General features: G+C 46.7%; 1 protein-coding gene across 5 annotated transcripts in view; it reads right to left on the bottom strand.

The window, feature by feature from the left end:
* The window catches only part of DENND5A (DENN domain containing 5A), a 110,475-nt gene that overhangs the window by 78,770 nt on the left and 12,924 nt on the right, over nt 1-18,781 (bottom strand). For 3 of the 5 annotated variants that reach the window (XM_063944070.1, XM_063944073.1, XM_063944074.1), the window contains exons 2-5: nt 6,331-6,402; nt 4,157-4,266; nt 2,934-3,594; nt 1,512-1,699 (exon numbers count right to left, since the gene is read on the bottom strand). In XM_063944070.1, coding sequence (XP_063800140.1) covers nt 1,512-1,699; nt 2,934-3,594; nt 4,157-4,266; nt 6,331-6,402 — 1,031 coding nt within the window. Of the gene's footprint in view, nt 1-1,511; nt 1,700-2,933; nt 3,595-4,156; nt 4,267-6,330; nt 6,403-11,292; nt 11,413-18,781 lie in introns of those variants that run through there. The other 2 variants (XM_063944072.1, XM_063944071.1) reach the window with 2 other exon arrangements.

Consider the following 18,781-nt stretch of genomic DNA (forward strand, 5'->3'; position numbering starts at 1 on the left):
TCTGCTAAGCTGAGATACATTCCCCAGTGGGCGGTGGCATAGCGTTTGCACGGCTGCTAAAAACTGCTAGCGAGCGATCAACTCGGAATGACCCCAATAATTATCTGCTACCTGGTGATCGATGCACATTCTGAGACAGTAATCAGGTCATGTTTGTGGATACAGTACTGATGGAACAGGACTAGAGGCAGAGCTCCAGGCCTTAGAACTATGCATTGTAAATAATATTCAATAAGTTATCACCGTAGAATTATCACTAACATTAAGCATTTATAGCATTTTAAGGTTCTTTTGAGAGTTAAAACAAAGTTCTCCCAGGTCTGCGAAATGCGTCACTGCTACTGAAGACCAGGAGAGCTGCGCCATCCAGTGCGGTAATGGCTGTGCGCGGACTGTTATGTCTGGAGACTAGTAACTCTGGAGAAGTGAGAAGTGCAAGGGATAACGCACAAGCCAACCAGCTTCTGTCATTTCTCAAACCTGTAACGGTTGACTGGTGCGTTTTCACCTTCCACTTATCACTGCTTTATCCCTTCTCCAGGCTTAATACTATTTTCCCAAATGCAGCAGTGATATGTAGTGGCACGTTCTCAGTATAAAGGATAGATTCCCGCCATTACAACATATATTCCTATAATAAAAAGGTAACTTGGAATAGTGACTGTACATTTACCTGCCCACACCTTACTACTCAATTCTTTCCCAACTTCCTTCATACTTGGCTATGGACTGTACACTATAATATACAGAAATGACAAGTCTTTCCCTAGACCTGTAACTATTCCTGTCTCTCATTAACCCCATAGCATAGGTACTGCTCTCTCCTCTTAGCTCTAGAGTTTGATTCGCTCTAAGGGGGTCATTCCGAGTTGATCGCTCGCTAGCTACTTTTAGCACCCGTACAAACGCATAGTCGCCGCCCACGGGGGAGTGTATTTTCGCTTTGCAAGTGTGCGATCGCCTGTGCAGCCGAGCGGGACGAAAACGTTTTTCTGCAGTTTCTGAGTAGCTCTGAACTTACTCAGTCTTTTTGGTCCCGGAATTGACGTCAGACACCCGCCCTGCAAACGCCTGTACACGCCTGCGTTTTTCCAAACACTCCCTGAAAACGGTCAGTCGACACCCACAAACGCCCGCTTCCTGTTAATCTCCTTGCAATCGGCTGTGCGAATGGATTGTTCGTTAAATCCATCGCCCAGTAACGATCCGCTTTGTACCCGTACGACGCGTCTACGCATTGCGGTGCATACACATGCGCAGTAGTAACCTGTTCGCTGCGCAAAACGGCAGCGGGCGCTCAACTCGGAATGACCCCCTATATTCTTCTGATCGCAGCCTACCGAGTATGAAGAGAGCGTGACCAGCTGAAAGAAGACAGAAGGTCCGAAAAGCTATATATGGTATTTCCCAGACACACCAACAGGTGACATATGATGGCTGCGTGACATAAATTCCAGCGATTCCCGCTCATATAGTAGTGACACCACACGGACCCATAATCCCATCCCTACCTCCTGCGGCAGCTCGAGTTTAGACCGGTCATCCAGCCCGTTGGAGTGCAAACCCATTAAATATGGCACCGGAGCGTCCAGGAAGTGGAGCAGCGAAGCCGGGAGGATCGGAACATACACGTGTTGCCACTGGTATGGAAACATGAGGCCGGTGATAGTCTCTGCCACAGTCATTAATCTCTGGTAATCTGCAAGTTCAGAAAACGTCTTTAGTGCATGAATTGTTCAATCTCTTTTTAGGAGAGCTGCTCGCTAAACCAAACAACGTGCATAGTGGACAGAAAAGAAAGCCCCATGTTAAATCACTGCTAAATCTCTGCATAAAGTGCTTTTCAAACTCATTGAACGAGTGTTCTAACGGGATGTAGTCAATTTACCTACAATCAAAATACAGACGGTCAAAATACAGACAACCATTGACCGACGATCAAAATCCAGACATTTAAAATGTTGACAGGTCAAAAAGTCAACATGAGTTTTTCATTGAAACCGACTTATACGGTGTTCGTGTTCACGCTAGGCTGTTTTAGCAGGGCGCCGCGCCCTGCCCGATTTTTTAAGGGCAAAATCCACCCTGCCCTTTCTGCGGCGCCCTGCTAAAACAGCCGCCCGCTTCCTGCACTCCCAGCGTGTAAAGATGCGCATGCACACGGCATCCATTAACGTTGTGGGAGAGAGCTTGGGGAAAGCCCAGCACCTCCGTAGGTGCTGGGCACGCCCCCAACAGTGACGCCGCCGGCCACCCACGCCCCGTCATAACATCTGCGGGCCACACCGCCCACTTAAATGACGTTTCATGACCTCGCCCCCTGATTTGCATGGCCACGCCCCATTTTCGGCCGCGCGCACATGCGCCCCCGCTGTCCGACGCCCTGCTTTCTACATTTTCTAGAGGGAACACTACGGTGTCCAGGTCGACCTATAAAACAGAAATTTGAGGACGTGTGTCGACTTTTTGTCTGTATTTTGACTGTCCGACAATTGTTGTCAGGATTTTGATTTAGGTATTTCATACTAAACCCGTTCTAACATTTCAAATGGCTGCAGGTTGCTCTAGCATGGTGAATGTTTTAATGCTCTGATTGGCTGCAGGGTGGTCTAGTCCTGCGAGTGTTCTATTGCTCTGATTGGTTGCAGGGTGGTCTAGTCCTGTGAGTGTTCTAATGCTCTGATTGGCTGCAGGGTGGTCTAGCTGTGTGAGTGTTCTACGGTTGATCTAGCTCTGTGAATTGATTGGCTAAAGGGTGGTCTGCACTGAACTAGTTGTAATAATTGACATACAACATTAGCCGGTTCCAATGAGCTGCAGCACAGACAGGTTTGAGTGATAGAAACCAGATGGGCATGGACTCATAACAAAACCTGCCTGCCCTAACATGCCAGTGACGGACACCCACTGATAGACAAGCCCACCACACTTACGCTGGGAGTAAAGCAAGATCTGGAACTCCAGGAGAGCGCAGGTGAACAGCTGTATAACATTTTCTACACCAAGCAATTCAAAAACCTCTTTCACTGGAAAGTCAAATAACGGCAGCTCATTGGTGCTTGGCCTCTGACATATGATAGGAGCGTAGACCCCTGAGAACTTCAAGGACCTTCCCGCTGGAGGTAGAGGCACCTCGTAGAGGATATTATAGATATAGCTTTCTAACGGCAATGGAGGGGGCTGCGGGGAGGTCACGGCCTGATGAAGCTGCTCCAGGACCTTCTTGCAGGCAGTCATAAAAGACATGGGGGTGATTAGGCAGATGCACTTTGAGACATACAAAGTATCGCGAGAAATGTCGTAGGAGTTAAACCTCTGCAGCTTGGTGACAGAAGAGTCATTGCAGTCCTCCGTGCAGATGGTGGCGTCTCCGCCGTTGGTTACGGACGTGTGAATGATGTCATATTCCGCATTGTGCATGTGGTACAATGTCTGCATGGCACTACAGATCTGCTTGCTGGTGACCTCCTCGAAGAAGGTGAGGGAGAACCCAAATGTCCTAGAGCCATCTTCCCGGGTGATGATGAAGGAATGGAACTGAGGGTCTCTGCAGTCGGCCTGAGTCTTGAAGGACAAACCTTTGGGCATACACAGCTGTGAGGACAACAACATGGTTACTGCTCGTTTAGTGCTTTAATTTATTTGGTTTCAATCTTAGCAATTTCTCCTCATTAACTGGTCCTCAAGGTCCCCAAAAAGTACAGGACACCAGGATCGCTAAGACGGCTATCCTATTGGACACAAACCCGATTTTTAAGCTGCATCTGCACCTGGAACTCGCAACGCAGGGCTCAATACAAATCCCCGCAGCTGCAGCATTTTTCGGATTTTTTCGCACAGCCGCTGCGCAAACATGCCTGAATCAGGCCTTATAACTATACATGGCGTTACATAGAACAGTGACGGTCTCACAACCGATGCCATTGTGCAAAGTACACGTGAAGGGTTATAGGAAGTATTTTTGCGCCTGACTTCTTGCAGAGCTACTGCGGTAATTCTAGTTTTGGCTAATGCAATGGGGGTAAATCACAAAACTTGGAACTGGGACACATTTATTCCATTTTTTTTTTTTTTTAAAGTGCACTAGTCATAACAGGCAGATTGTATGCAAGACAAAGGGCAACTGCAAACTGTGGAACGGCACACATTCACATACCATGCCCACTGCATCCTGGTCAAAGGCATTCCACTCCACGTTTTCGGGGTACCGCGCCAGGACCTTCGACTTAAACGTGCGCCTCAGCGGCGTCTGCTCAAAGTTCTCTCCTTCGGCGTGAACAAACACATAAAACGACAGCATATTAATAGGCAGAACTCATGAACCGACCTTATATAACAGAGATGGTCTATTACCAGTTAGACGCAGTTAGAGATCAGCAGTCCCTCTTTTCTGAGCTGCAAAATGTGATTTTCAAAACCAAAGACCTAGCTTGCTGCCGCAAAGGGTGGCGTGATAATACAGCACCTGCAGCCGGATTGCATGGTGGAACCGGTCACTATACGCTGGAAGATGCTTAGCGTCAGTCAATCTCTCTCCTCCTGACACTGACAAGTGTCCTGTGCAGCTGAAGCTATACATGTATTAAAGTGTGCACAGACAAATATGCAATGTAAGACTTTTTGCTTACAAGGATGATCAGAAAATCTGTCCGTGACCTCATACAGCTGGCGGAACATTCATGGCACAAGGGCACCTTTGTAGATTTCCTTTATTCTGTATATTCAGCTGGTGTGTATGCTGCCAATGATAAAATGTCAACTAAAACGAATTTAAACTAGAGTAATAGTGCCATACGTCAGACTGTAGTGCCAGAATTCTAAGAATAAGGCAATCACATTTGCAGCCCAGTAAAAGATAAAATTGCTGTCTTACAGGGCACTACAAAAAGACACTGCAGCTAAAAAAAAGCACAAATTAGGGCAAATGCGCACACAGGAAAGTGCAGAAGACTGCGAAGGTCCCTGCATCCGAAGACGCAGCGTGAAATCCTAGACAGCTGTTAAACCGCAGGAGAATAAACAGAGACAGGACACGGAGAGCTCAGCGTCAGTGAGAAACCTAGAAAGCAGAGGACAGGTCAGGTAGCCGTCTCTAGTTAGCAGCAGACTGGCCGCGTACAGCTGTAGCCCGGTTGTATAGTTAGGTATACAGATAAGGAGCAGTATAAAATAGGATGATATTTCTCATTAGAAAAATCTCTTTCTAATGGGTTTCTCGCTGTATGCCGCCATCTTGGATCTGTTGTTTCAGCCGGATCAGGACATAAAAACGAACGAAGATAAAATAGGACTGCCATGACGACGCATTAAGATTTATTTAAATACATTGGTCCCTAACACAAAGGGGGTCACTCCGAGTTGATCGCTCGCTAGCAGTTTTTAGCAGCCGTGCAAACGCATTGTCGCCGCCCACTGGGGAGTGTATTTTCGCTTTGCAGAAGTGTGAACGAATGTGCAGCCGCGCGCCTGCAAAAACATTTTGTGCAAAACAAGACCAGCCCTGGACTTACTCTTCGTGTGCGTTGCATCTAACATTGGACGGCTTTTGACGTCACACACCCGCCCAGCGTTCGCCCAACCACGCCTGCGTTTTCCCTGGCACGCCTGCATTTTTCTAAGCACTTCCTGAAAACGGTCAGTTGACACCCAGAAACACCCACTTCATGTCAATCATCCTGCGCTGTGCCGTGCGACTGAAAGCTTCGCTAGAACCTGTGCAAAACCACACAGAACTTTCTACCCGTACGTTGCGCGTGCGCATTGCGGTGCATATGCATAAATGCTGATTTTTAGCCTGATCGCTGAGCTACAAACGGCAGCTAGCGATCAACTCGGAATGACCCCCAATATTCCTGAGAAGACGTAATTATGTGCCGACGACTGACGCACATTAAATTTTACTGAAGGACTTTTGTAAAAGGGAATGAATTGTTTACAATTCTGGATAGAAAGGATAATGGAAGAATACACGGACATGTTATGAAAAAAAACCAATGTAACAAATAAAACAAAAATCGAGCTGAGATTTCAGGAGCTGGACAGCGCAGAGATCCACGATGGCGATATTACTGGAATCATCCGGGATTCTATACTGCTCCCTTATCTGCGTCCACTTGAGAGATTTTAACACCCACAGAGTGGGAATGGCTTACACAACCAGGCTACATCTTACAGCAGGCTCGGGCAGCCAAATGGCTGGCCGGGTGTTGTGGAACTACAGGCCCCAGCATGCTCTGTGGGTTAATGGCTGGAAAGCCACTGGCAGTTAGAAGGCTGATCGGGCCGGAGTGTTAGAGACTTGAGGATTCCATCCGCCTTTCTTCCGTTTACCTTCAGCAGCGCAGGACACGAAGCGTCCAGCCACATCTCTGCCTCTAGAAGCCTGTATGTACTCACATAGCGCTAAACAGTGATAAAACAACAGGATTACATGTAAAACACATCGATTCCACAGTGTACAACCACTAAATGGACGCTACACAATTGCTTGTTATTAAATAGGACCTTAATGTGACATATTGTTCTAAAGTGCATGAAAACCTTAACACATTTATTGAATGAATTTTTTACTCCATTTCCTCTTGTTCTTGAAGTTTTTGGCATAAAGACCAATTAGACATATGAATTACCGTTGTTCCCTTTAAACCAAAATGTGCAGCGACCTAGAAACTTGAGAAACCGAATGACGACAACAATGGTAGCATAGCAGGATCAGGACACAGCGCGACGCTGCGCAGTATTTGTCGCAAGTGACGTTTCGTTATGATAGTGTCAAGTTCATCAATCACAACATTTTTGCACCTTAGGATATTGCGTTCCTTACATAACGCCAAAAGTGCCCATCTAGACATAATCTCACGGGAAACCAAACTGTACAGTATTTGCAGGGTCTTGTTAAGATGCATTTTACTCCAATACAATAAAGAACAGAACATCTAAGTGTTACCACAAGCCCAGTGACTCCTCTTCACTATGCACTCAGACGATGAGACATCATCCATTACGGAAGCTGGATCTAAGTACTTTAGTAGCTGACATACTACAGGGAGGTAAATAATAGGGGACGGGGGCAGTGTTTTAAATCCATTCACAGCAACTTTCTTGGTGCTGCCTGAATGTTGGAAGGTACACCCTTTTACAGCCTAGATGTGGGAAGGTACACCCTTTTACAGCCTAGATGTGGGAAGGTACGCCATTTTACAGCCTAGATGTGGCAAGGTAAGCCTTTTTACAGCCTAGATGTGGGAAGGTACGCCATTTTACAGCCTAGATGTGGTAAGGTACGCCTTTTTACAGCCTATAGATGTGGTAAGGCACGCCTTTTTACAGCCTAGATGTGGTAAGGCACGCCTTTTTACAGCCTAGTTGTTGTGGTAAGGCACGCCTTTTTACAGCCTAGATGTGGGAAGGTACGCCTTTTTACAGCCTAGATGAGGGAAGGTACGCCATTTTACAGCCTAGATGTGGGAAGGTACGCCATTTTACAGCCTAGATGTGGGAAGGTACGCCTTTTTACAGCCTAGATGTGGGAAGATACGCCATTTTACAGCCTAGATGTGGGAAGGTACACCATTTTACAGCCTAGATGTGGGAAGATACGCCATTTTACAGCCTAGATGTGGGAAGGTACGCCATTTTACAGCCTAGATGTGGGAAGGTACGCCATTTTACAGCCTAGATGTGGGAAGGCACGCCTTTTTACAGCCTAGATGTGGTAAGGAACGCCTTTTTACAGCCTAGATGTGGTAAGGCACGCCTTTTCGCCTTTTTACAACCTAGATGTGGTAAGGCACGCCTTTTTACAGCCTAGATGTGGTAAGGTACGACTTTTTGCAGCCTAGATGTGGTAAGGTATGCCTTTTTACAGCCTAGATGTGGTAAGGTACGCCTTTTTACAGCCTAGATGTGGTAAGGTACGCCTTTTTACAGCCTAGATGTGGTAAGGTACGCCTTTTTACAGCCTAAATGTGGTAAGGTACGCCTTTTTATAGCCTAGATGTGGTAAGGTACACCTTTTTACAGCCTAGATGTGGTAAGGTACGCCTTTTTGCAGCCTAGATGTGGGAAGGTACGCCTTTTTATAGCCTAGATGTGGGAAGGTACGCCTTTTTACAGCCTAGATGTGGGAAGGTACGCCTTTTTACAGCCTAGATGTGGTAACGCACGCCTTTTTACAGCCTAGATGTGGTAAGGTACGCCTTTTTACAGCCTAGATGTGGTGAGGTATGCCTTTTTACAGCCTAGATGTGGTAAGGTACGCCTTTTTACAGCCTAGATGTGGTAAGGTACGCCTTTTTACAGCCTAGATGTGGTAAGGCACGCCTTTTTACAGCCTAGATGTGGTAAGGTACGCCTTTTTACAGCCTAGATGTGGTGAGGTATGCCTTTTTACAGCCTAGATGTGGTAAGGTACGCCTTTTTACAGCCTAGATGTGGTAAGGTACGCCTTTTTACAGCCTAGATGTGGGAAGGTATGCCATTTTACAGCTTGACTGTGGTAAGGTACGCCTTTTTACAGCCTGACTGTGGGAAGGTATGCCATTTTACAGCCTGACTGTGGGAAGGTACACCATTATACAGCCTGTATGTGGGAAGGTAAAGAAACGCCATTTGGAAACATTCACAAAAACACAGAATTTCCCATTGTGTGACAGAAGCCAAACTGGGACATTTCCCAACATTTCTAAAAAAAAAAGGCAAATCTCCACTAGTTCCCCAGGAACCAATCAGGCACTTACTTTCACAGACAAACAAGCACTTGACAGACAAAAGCTTAGATCTGATTAGCTGCGGCAGTTTTAGCACATATTGAACCTTTGAGCAATGTCAGTAAGTAAGGATGATGATTTTTATACTTCTACATACTATTTCCTTCTGTACTTTGCTATTTTATGCTGTGAAGAGTTCCGGTATTGTCCTTAATAATGCAATAAACTCATATATGTGTTATTAATGGACTAATTCTACTGCGGGCAGGACAGGTAGGACCCTTGGGCTGGATGTAGCATCTACCTCAGTGACTGAACGCCTACGTACACACTGGGTACCACAGCATGTTACCATAGGTGCATTTACTTATTTATTAACATTTATTTATGTAATCACCTATCACGCAGCACTGTGCAGAGACTATTGCATCATTCACCTCAGCCCATTGGAGCTTACAGATAAATCCCTTACCTCACAAACATACATCAACGTCCATTTTAGTCAGCAGCCATTTATCATACTATGTGTGTTTTAGCTGCATCTGTCACAGTGAAAGCTCCCATCCAAGATCTCTTTGGAAAATGCAACTTCCATACTCGCTAAGTAGGATGTACTGAATAATGCAGCGTCCTGCTCTTCACTGAGCAATGAGGTCACATTTAGCGTTGAAGTAACAGAACTGACAGGAGTTCTGGCTGCACCCACTGAGTGCGAGAGGAAACTGAAATCCACACAGACACGGGAAGGACTGAACTCTTGGTTCCAATGCTGTGTGGTGACAATGCTACATTTGTGGCATGGGGAAAAGCCTCCTCCAGTCCTATACCTATCACATTACAGATTGTAAGCTCTTATGAACAGTGTTCCCATTCCAACGGTCTGTCCTGTATATGGTAACGCGCTGTATTCAAATACCCATCTGTCACCTATATGCTGTTCGTACAGAACTCTTAACAGGACATTGTAAAATTACCTCAGATATCACGGATAATTGCGCATCAGCGGCTGTCCTAATCAGCTCGCAGCTTAGACCGGGGTTTGGGTACCCACAAATCATCTCCTTCGAAAAAGTCGCGTTTGTGCTTTTAGATGGCCATCTTGGGTGCGTTTTGCGTCAACCCAATCTGACTGTGCTTTGGCTGCATTTAAGCTTGGAAAGAAAGACGTGCATGTACATTGCAAAAAAAACAATAAAGGACTAAGTTGCGCCCCAAAAAGTTATTCTAAACATATAGATTATATCAATAGTAATATTATTATCATTACAGGCTACATGCAGAGTCCTGACAGAGCGAGAAGAAGAGTTACACCAATAAAACTCATCGCCCCGATTCTACTTACAAACGTAATAAACATATGCAACTACTGGTACTATCCCAGGATGGGGAGCTGGTGTCAGATAAAATCCACGCACGGGTCACCCCATGTACACTTAGTTATCTTCTAATACGCAATTTCATTCTACAAAATTATTGGTCTAATTGAGTAACAAAAAAAAAAACCCCAACAATTTACAGTGTCAGTGTCATATCTGGGAAATGTTTTACTGTCACGCCTGCAGCGCATTTAATTTGCAGGCAACACAGGTCATTACAAGGAAGCAGAGAAAGCTAAAGGCTGGCTGACAAAAGGTTAAGGCGTGTCGGTGATAATTACACAGTGCGGCTGCTGACAGAGACACAGACACAAAACCCCTCCGCAGTGCCAGGAATACAAATTGCACTGAGGCGGCCTCTCCTGGCGCAGGATAAGCAGCTTCCTGTCATTATGGTGACCAGATGACAGACACCGAACGCAGAACCGCCGAGCGCAGCGGCTTGTACAATATCATCCCCGCAGCTGGCAGAACCAATAATATACACTATATTGTATACAAGAGCCACTTATGACATTTACCAACTTGGGGCGTATGCAATTAGTTCCGATTACATTTCGGAGCTAATGAAGTCGCCCCACTCGTATTCCTTTAGGGCCGTTTTCGGCAGTTCTTAAGGCATTTTCACCAATGCCTTTCCACCTTCTTTTACTGTACGACTGTACTGTGAGTAGCTCTATTCTGGAAAAGAAAAATTACGCTGATTATTTCTTCAAATCAGCTTTGGAATTTTGTATATTTTATTGTATTTTTATCCATTTTTGTCACGAGCATGGTGTTCTTCTGTGCATAAACTGGACTGTGTCTGGAATAAAAACATTTGCTTTAGAAAGAAGGAATTCTTTTCCATGATTATTTCTTTTTGGCATTCTGGAGAAAGATCCTTTTTTTGCTCCTCTCTCTGACCCACAAAAAGGATATTGGTGACGCTGGTTAAAGAAACCTTTATGGGAGTCGAACCATCTTTATTTGAGTGAGTTGGGGTACGCACCTGAGGATTTCTGTATATATAAAGATACCGTTATATGAATGTTTTATCTCTGCTCCGTGTAAGTCAGGGTACGCATTGAGATTGCCTAAGAAGTTACCCCTACGTGTTTACAGCCCCCACATTTAATGTGATATTTGGGTACGCTTCATCACGTGAACCCAATCGGAGGGGACTGAAAATCACAGTAATAAAGATACCTTTATGGGAACCCACTTACTTGTTTCTGTGTGAGTGGGGTACGCCCTTATAACTTCATTGTATGAACATCTGAATCTGACTGTTGAAAAACGGTGCTACACATATTTTCTCTTTTATTTCTCTTTCACCTCGATATGAATGGGGAGTCACTTATAAAGAGAAGATCCACCTGATTGAAAGAATCTTCAGGCCTGCACAAATTGGAGAAGATTCCACACATTCATTTACAAGGGATGTATTAAGTGTCATTACCTTTTTTCTTTAGATTTTTATGCGCCCTGGACATAGATTAATACCACTCTTTGTTTTATTCTCACCTGCAAGTCCCAGTTCCCCCATTGTGCTATGGATGTTCTGAGGAATGAATGACTGGTCTGTAGAAGGCCCAAAACATCACATCCTACTTGTATGCTAAATATCCGGGCCCAATTAATTTTCATTTAAAGAGATTGAAAGTCAAAGCTTTAAAAGCACATCAAAAGTCCACTATACCATCTACATAAAATGTGCAGTATACCTATACTGAATGTATACAGTATACATATACTGAATATATACATAGAATATATAGGGCATGAAAATGCCAGGCGATGTGCCGCCTGGCATTGCTGCAAACCCACCTGGGTCCTATTCCACCCAGGGTAATCCTATGTGGGGTGCCGCAGGTGCGACGTACCATTCGGGAATGGTACACTGCGATGTGCTGAAGACCCCCCTATGACATAAAACTATCTACACAAAGTAAAGGAGCGGTATATGTGTAAATGAGTTGTTTTGTCGACACAGCATGTTAACCGTGTTGGCAGTGTACCTTTAAACACAACGCTCTACTATCATACTGCTGAAACCGTTACAGTGCTTTAAACCAGCAATAGTGCCGTGTCTGCATAATAACGCTGACATTATTATGTCCACGTTCTAACTATCAATATTATAAGGGTCAACGAGACATACCAAACCTGTATATGTACTGTCAGCATTAAGGATGCTCTCTGGTCATTATAGAGCATATACATCTGGTCAGTATAGGACATATACATAGCACAAGAATAAACATGATGCAAAACCTCACAGTGGGGTAACCGGTGTGACTAACGTTCCCAAGGGGCCACTCGTGGCCCCAGATGGCTAAAGAGCAGCTCTCTGATGACTACTGACGCTGGTGTTATATATACTGCACCTAGCAACCGAGATCTCCAGACACAAATCTGCATCAGATACAGTTACCGAAACATTCTATACCGGCTCTGCCCAGTCTCCACTCACACCCGCCACTTGTATTTACACCCTCAGGGTGCAGCTCTAATGAACCAGTGTGTGCAGATACAGTTAGAACACTGAAGAAAAGGTCTTTATATAGCTAAATAAACACAGGGAATCCCGTGCACCAACATGCCCAAATCCTAACCTAACAAGAGGCCGGTGATGTTTCTGGGACACTTATACCCCTTTTCCACTAGCTCAAAAAACACGGGTAAATAATTATTACTGCATTGTATTGAACAATGGGGGTCATTCAGACCTGATCGCTCGCTAGCTGTTTTTTGCAGTCCTGCGTTCGCATAGTCGCCGCCCACAGGGGAGTGTATTTTCTCTTTGCAAGTGTGCGATCGCATGTGCAGCCGAGCGGTACAAAAAAAACTTTGTGCAGTTTCTGAGTTGCCCAGAACTTACTCAGCCGCTGCGATCACTTCAGCCTGTCAGGGGCCGGAATTGACGTCATACACCCGCCCTGCAAACGCTTGGACACGCCTGCATTTTTCCAACACTCCCAGAAAACGGTCAGTTGCCACACACAAACACCTTCTTCCTGTCAATCTCCTTGCAATCGGCTGTGCGAATGGATTCTTCATAAAACCCATCGCACAGCAACGATACGCTTTGTACCCATACGACGCGCCTGCGCATTGCAGGTGCATGCGCAGTTCTGACCTGATCGCAGTGCTGCAAAATACACAAGTGAGCGATCAGGTCTGAATTACCCCCACTGTTAATAACTGGCTGCTATAGACAAAAGCAACAACGGAACATGGAATAGGTGGGATCAGTATGATTTGCCAATGGATGGAATGCCAGTATACCGACGGCGGCATCCCGTCCATCAGAATCCCGACAGCCCCCCATTAAGGCCCGTATCCCACACCTTTTCCCTACCCTAATCCTCCCTTCCCCGCGGATGCCTAATCCTAACCCTACCTTCCCCGCTGCCTCCCTTCCCCACTGCCTAAACCTAACCCTCCCTTCCCCGCTGCCTAAACCTAACCCTCCCTTCCCCGCTGCCTAAACCTAACCCTCCCTTCCCCGCTGCCTAAACCTAACCCTCCCTTCCCCGCTGCCTAAACCTAACCCTCTCTTCCCCGCTGCCTAAACCTAACCCTCCCTTCCCCGCTGCCTAAACCTAACCCTCCCTTCCCCGCTGCCTAAACCTAACCCTCCCTTCCCCGCTGCCTAAACCTAACCCTCCCTTTCCCGCTGCCTAAACCTAACCCTCCCTTCCCCGCTGCCTAAACCTAACCCTCTCTTCCCCGCTGCCTAAACCTAACCCTCCCTTCCCCGCTGCCTAAACCTAACCCTCCCTTCCCCGCTGCCTAAACCTAACCCTCCCTTCCCCGCTGCCTAAACCTAACCCTCCCTTCCCCGCTGCCTAAGCCTAACCCTCCCTTCCCCGCTGCCTAAACCTAACCCTCCCTTCCCCGCTGCCTAAACCTCCCTTCCCCGCTGCCTAAACCTAACCCTCCCTTCCCCGCTGCCTAAACCTAACCCTCCCTTCCCCGCTGCCTAAACCTAACCCTCCCTTCCCCGCTGCCTAAACCTAACCCTCCCTTCCCCGCTGCCTAAACCTAACCCTCCCTTCTCCGCTGCCTAAAATAACCCTCCCTGCCCCGCTGCCTAAACCTAACCCTCTCTTCCCCGCTGCCTAAACCTAACCCTCCCTTCCCCGCTGCCTAAACCTAACCCTCCCTTCCCCGCTGCCTAAACCTAACCCACCCCGCTTAATGCCTAACCCTAACCCTCCCTTCCCCACTGCCTAAACCTAACCCTCCCTTTCCCGCTGCCTAAGCCTAACCCTCCCTTCCCCGCTGCCTAAGCCTAACCCTCCCTTCCCCGCTGCCTAAACCTAACCCTCTCTTCCCCGCTGCCTAAACCTAACCCTCTCTTCCCCGCTGCCTAAACCGAACCCTCCCTTCCCCGCTGCCTAAAACCTAACCCTCCCTTCCCCGCTGCCTAAACCTAACCCTCCCTTCTGCCTAAACCTAACCCTCCCTTCCCCGCTGCCTAAACCTAACCCTCCCTTCCCCGCTGCCTAAACCTAACCCTCCCTTCTCTGCTGCCTAAGCCTAACCCTCCCTTCCCCGCTGCCTAAACCTAACCCTCTCTTCCCCGCTGCCTAAACCTAACCCTCCCTTCCCCGCTGCCTAAACCTAACCCTCCCTTCCCCACTGCCTAAACCTAACCCTCCCCGCTTAATGCCTAACCCTAACCCTCCCTTCCCTGCTGCCTAAACCTAACCCTCCCTTCCCCGCTGCCTAAACCTAACCCTCCCTTCCCCGCTGCCTAAACCTAACCCTCCCTTCCCCGCTGCCTAAACCTAACCCTCCCCGCTTAATGCCTAACCCTAACCTTCCCCTTTAAGTGCCTAAACCTAACCCTTCCTCCCCGTGCCTAAACCTAACTTTCCTGTCCGTGCTCCCTAACACTAACCCCCCTTCTCCTGCCTAAACCTAACCTTCCCCCACACCAGGACACCAGAATGTCTCGCTGTCAGAACGATGGGGATGCTGGCTGTCGGTAATGTGACACCAGCATCCATAGCAGCGTCGGTATGTAGACTCCGGCATTGCACCCTCCTTCGGGATTCCGGCATCTGTATATTGATCCCATCCATCGGGAAGGTAGCTGCTTCCCGAACAGGCACATACAAGACCGTAAACCGGACACATAAACCAAGGCACACTGATTCCGGCACAATGTAAGATTTATAAAAGGTAGGTAGAGCCATCATTCTACATTACTATGCAACAAACTCTGCGCATTACTGATCTGATCATTATACAGGAGAGAACTGGAGGGTTTATACGGAATATATCATCCCTGCCCTCTGTCGTGTTAGGGGGATGTGCTTGTCTATCTGGGCAGGCAGAGTGGGACCGACAGCTTTGCAAACTTGCTGCGTAGAAGTGCTCTGTGGGAATCGGAGGATACACACAGGGACCGGGACAGTGATATTGCAGCAAGTATATCCTTAATGCTCCACCTCCAACCGGCCGCAGCCTGACCTCAGTGTCGCTGCAAGAGATGGGTAATTAGGGGTCACCATGGGTCCCATTCAGAAGCAGATACTAGAAGCGTCTTCGTATGCAGCGGATCTGGGAAGATATGCAAGTCTTGCAGCCGCCATGTTCTGTACAGAACAAAACACAAAGCGGTCGTCTGCATTTTATCCAACACTACTCCGTTACATCCCCCAATCTGTCACCGTCAGTCACTCTGCGTCCTGCTCCACGCTACAGCTGCCATCGCGGCACGTACGCAGCGTGACTCAGACACATGCGTAGTAGGAAACATATGGGCCATTTGCAAAAAAAAAAAATGGGAATTGCTCCCACCTCTGACTCAGGCCTTATCTGCCAGCCAAGTGCTACCAGTGCATAATGTATGCAAATTCACATTCAGCAGCCGCGTCTAATTATAGCAATGACACAATCTTGGGAGAGGACTGCTTTCTATTATCTGCAGAAATGTTCCGTGCCACCAATGTAGTCGTGTAGATAGCATGACGGCAAAAGGCACGGGAGCGCTATGGGCCTAGTAACCCGTTCATCGATGTGACACGTTAAAGCGTCAGGTCATTTAATGCAGCAGACATTGATTGGCTAGCTGGTAAAATAGGGTGATGTTATTTTGGCCTGTAACATCTACAGTATCTCTGTTTAACTAAAGACAAGCCCCCCCTTCCCCCACCCACAGCACTGCAACACAGATTGTACATGAATTCCTACTAAGACCACTCCAGGTCATCCACTCCAGAAACAACATTTAGAAGTTTCCTATCTGAACTGCAATCTGTGAAATGCGTCATTCATTTATAATATTGGAAACACTAACGGCTTTTATGAAACACTGTCTACTCCAATATCACAGAAATAATTGCCAATAATTGAGTTATTACAGGGACCAATTCAATTGTTGTGCCCCTCACCACCACCACCAGCGCAAATCCCACCGGGCGTCTATACTAATGAATGTTTCATCGGAGCTATTCAATTGTTGTGCCCCTCACCACCACCACCGCAATCCCACTGGGCGTCTATACTAATGAATGTTTGATCGGAGCTATTGAATTGTTGTGCCCCCCACCGCAAATACAGCTGGGCGTCTATATTAATGAGCGTTTGATCAGAGCTATTCAATTGTTGCTCCAATCAGACGGCCTTTAGCATTTTACGCGGCTGACAGCTCCGTGAATAGCCGCGTAAAGTTTCAGTTTGAGTGTCTAAAAGTCTGGATTTTCCGGCTTTAGGCGCCCAAATACATCAGTGATCTGAGATTTTTTTGACATGCTGTAATTTGCCGTTTTCCCAAGCCATGTGAAAGGTGAATTGCCCAGCAAATGTATGGCCCGGATTACTTCTATTCAGAAAGACGCTTACGGTATCGTTCTACTCTTCTCACTCAGCCAGTCTGAAACAAGATAAGCAGGTGTCCAAGAACCTCCCCTTTTTAGACGCAGATGTTCACAAGAGAGTTAAGGGGGGTACGGACGGAGAGATCCATGCTTAAGATCTAAGCAATCTGACTAGATTACTTAGATTTTAAGCACAGATCACTCGTGTGTACCCCACACAGCGATAGCTATCGCCAGTGCTAGATTAGCCTGCATCCCCCCGCATCGCTCAGCACACATCTCTCCCGTGTATATGGCCCTTTAGGGGTACTGACACCAGTTTGGCTTCATTAAAGAGGTCAGGGGGTATCCGGCCTCTAGGTCGACCACTATTGGTCAACAGTAACTAGGTTGACATGGTCTCTATGTCGACATGTCAAAAGGTCGACATGAGTTTTTGGTTTTTTTATATTCTTTTTTTGAACTTTTTCATACTTAACGATCCACGCGGACTATGATTGGGAATAGTAACCTGTGCCGAGCGCAGCGAAGCACCTTGTCCTTGCCCGAAGCATAGAGAGGGAAGCGAGCCATGCGAGGGGACACGGTGCACTGATTGGGGTTCCCCGTCACTGTACGGAGAAAACGACACCAAAAAAGAATAAAAAATTTAAAAAAATTAATGTCGATCTTTTGACCTGTCGACCTAGTTACTGTCGACCCTCCATACCACACCCAGGGCAGAGATAGCTGGTAAAGTTGGAGCGCTACAACGGATTGTCAGAAAGTGACTTAAGGACATCACAGCCAAACGTGGGGCATGGAACTTAAATTGTCACACACCCAAGTGTAGGTTAAGTGGTTTGCTCCAAACTCAATTTGTTAATGTTCTTCTGCAACTTTTTATATAAAGGTTTCGATCCAGTTCAGAGTGCCAGGCCGAGCTGTGCCTGAGCCCTGGGCAATGAAGAGAAATAAGTTTGCCGTGTGATATATGAATCAGAACCAGCTTTATTGACCAGGTGTACTCTGTACACTAGGATTTTTTTGTGGTACAATGCACTGCCAAGCCGCAACATGAAGGGGAAAAACGTAGCATGCATTACACGTATGAGTTCATACTGCACATTGCAACTGTACGATAGACTCAACATATTAAGGGCCCCATACACTACAACGATATGTCTGAGGCTGAAGTTGGATGTCATTTGCCTTGAACTCCCCTCGGGACCTTCCCAGGAGTGATTCCATACGATTTGGTACTTTTGTGCTATTTTTTGCATAAGATATATCGCATGCGATTGATGAAGCCGCTATACATCGCATGCAATATATCGTACGGCATACAATTGTACCATGAGATATATCTGATGGGCTGGATAGAGGGCTACGGGGGCTGGGAGTGTCCTGAGAATGCCGGTCACACTTCCCTGTGATACATCGCATGCGATATATCACACGCACAAAAAACACACTTTTTTTTCATCCAATTCCATCCAATTTCGATATATCATTAGTGCAGCACTAACGACCCAGGGGATCCTATCCGACAGCCACGGGGACGCGCATCAGACTGGATACGATCTAAAACACATATGACTGTACACAATTTCATACAATGTATCAGACGGATATATCGGAATTGTATGAAATCGTGTAAAATCTTACTAGTGTATGGGGCCCTTAAGACACATTATACATGTAAAACTAAAAACGAAGGCTGCTTGGCAGAACAGCACTGAGGCAGCCATCCGTGGCGCCAACTACAACTCAAACAATGCACATAATACATCAAAAGATAAACCACACAGACATTAAAAAAAAAAACCTTGAGCATGCAGAAAGCATAATGCAGGATTGCTGTAGGCATTTTGGGTAATAACCTCCATGGGTTGTGTATTCC

The sequence above is a fragment of the Pseudophryne corroboree genome, chromosome 11 (genome assembly GCF_028390025.1).
Source record: "Pseudophryne corroboree isolate aPseCor3 chromosome 11, aPseCor3.hap2, whole genome shotgun sequence".
NCBI lineage: Eukaryota > Metazoa > Chordata > Amphibia > Anura > Myobatrachidae > Pseudophryne > Pseudophryne corroboree.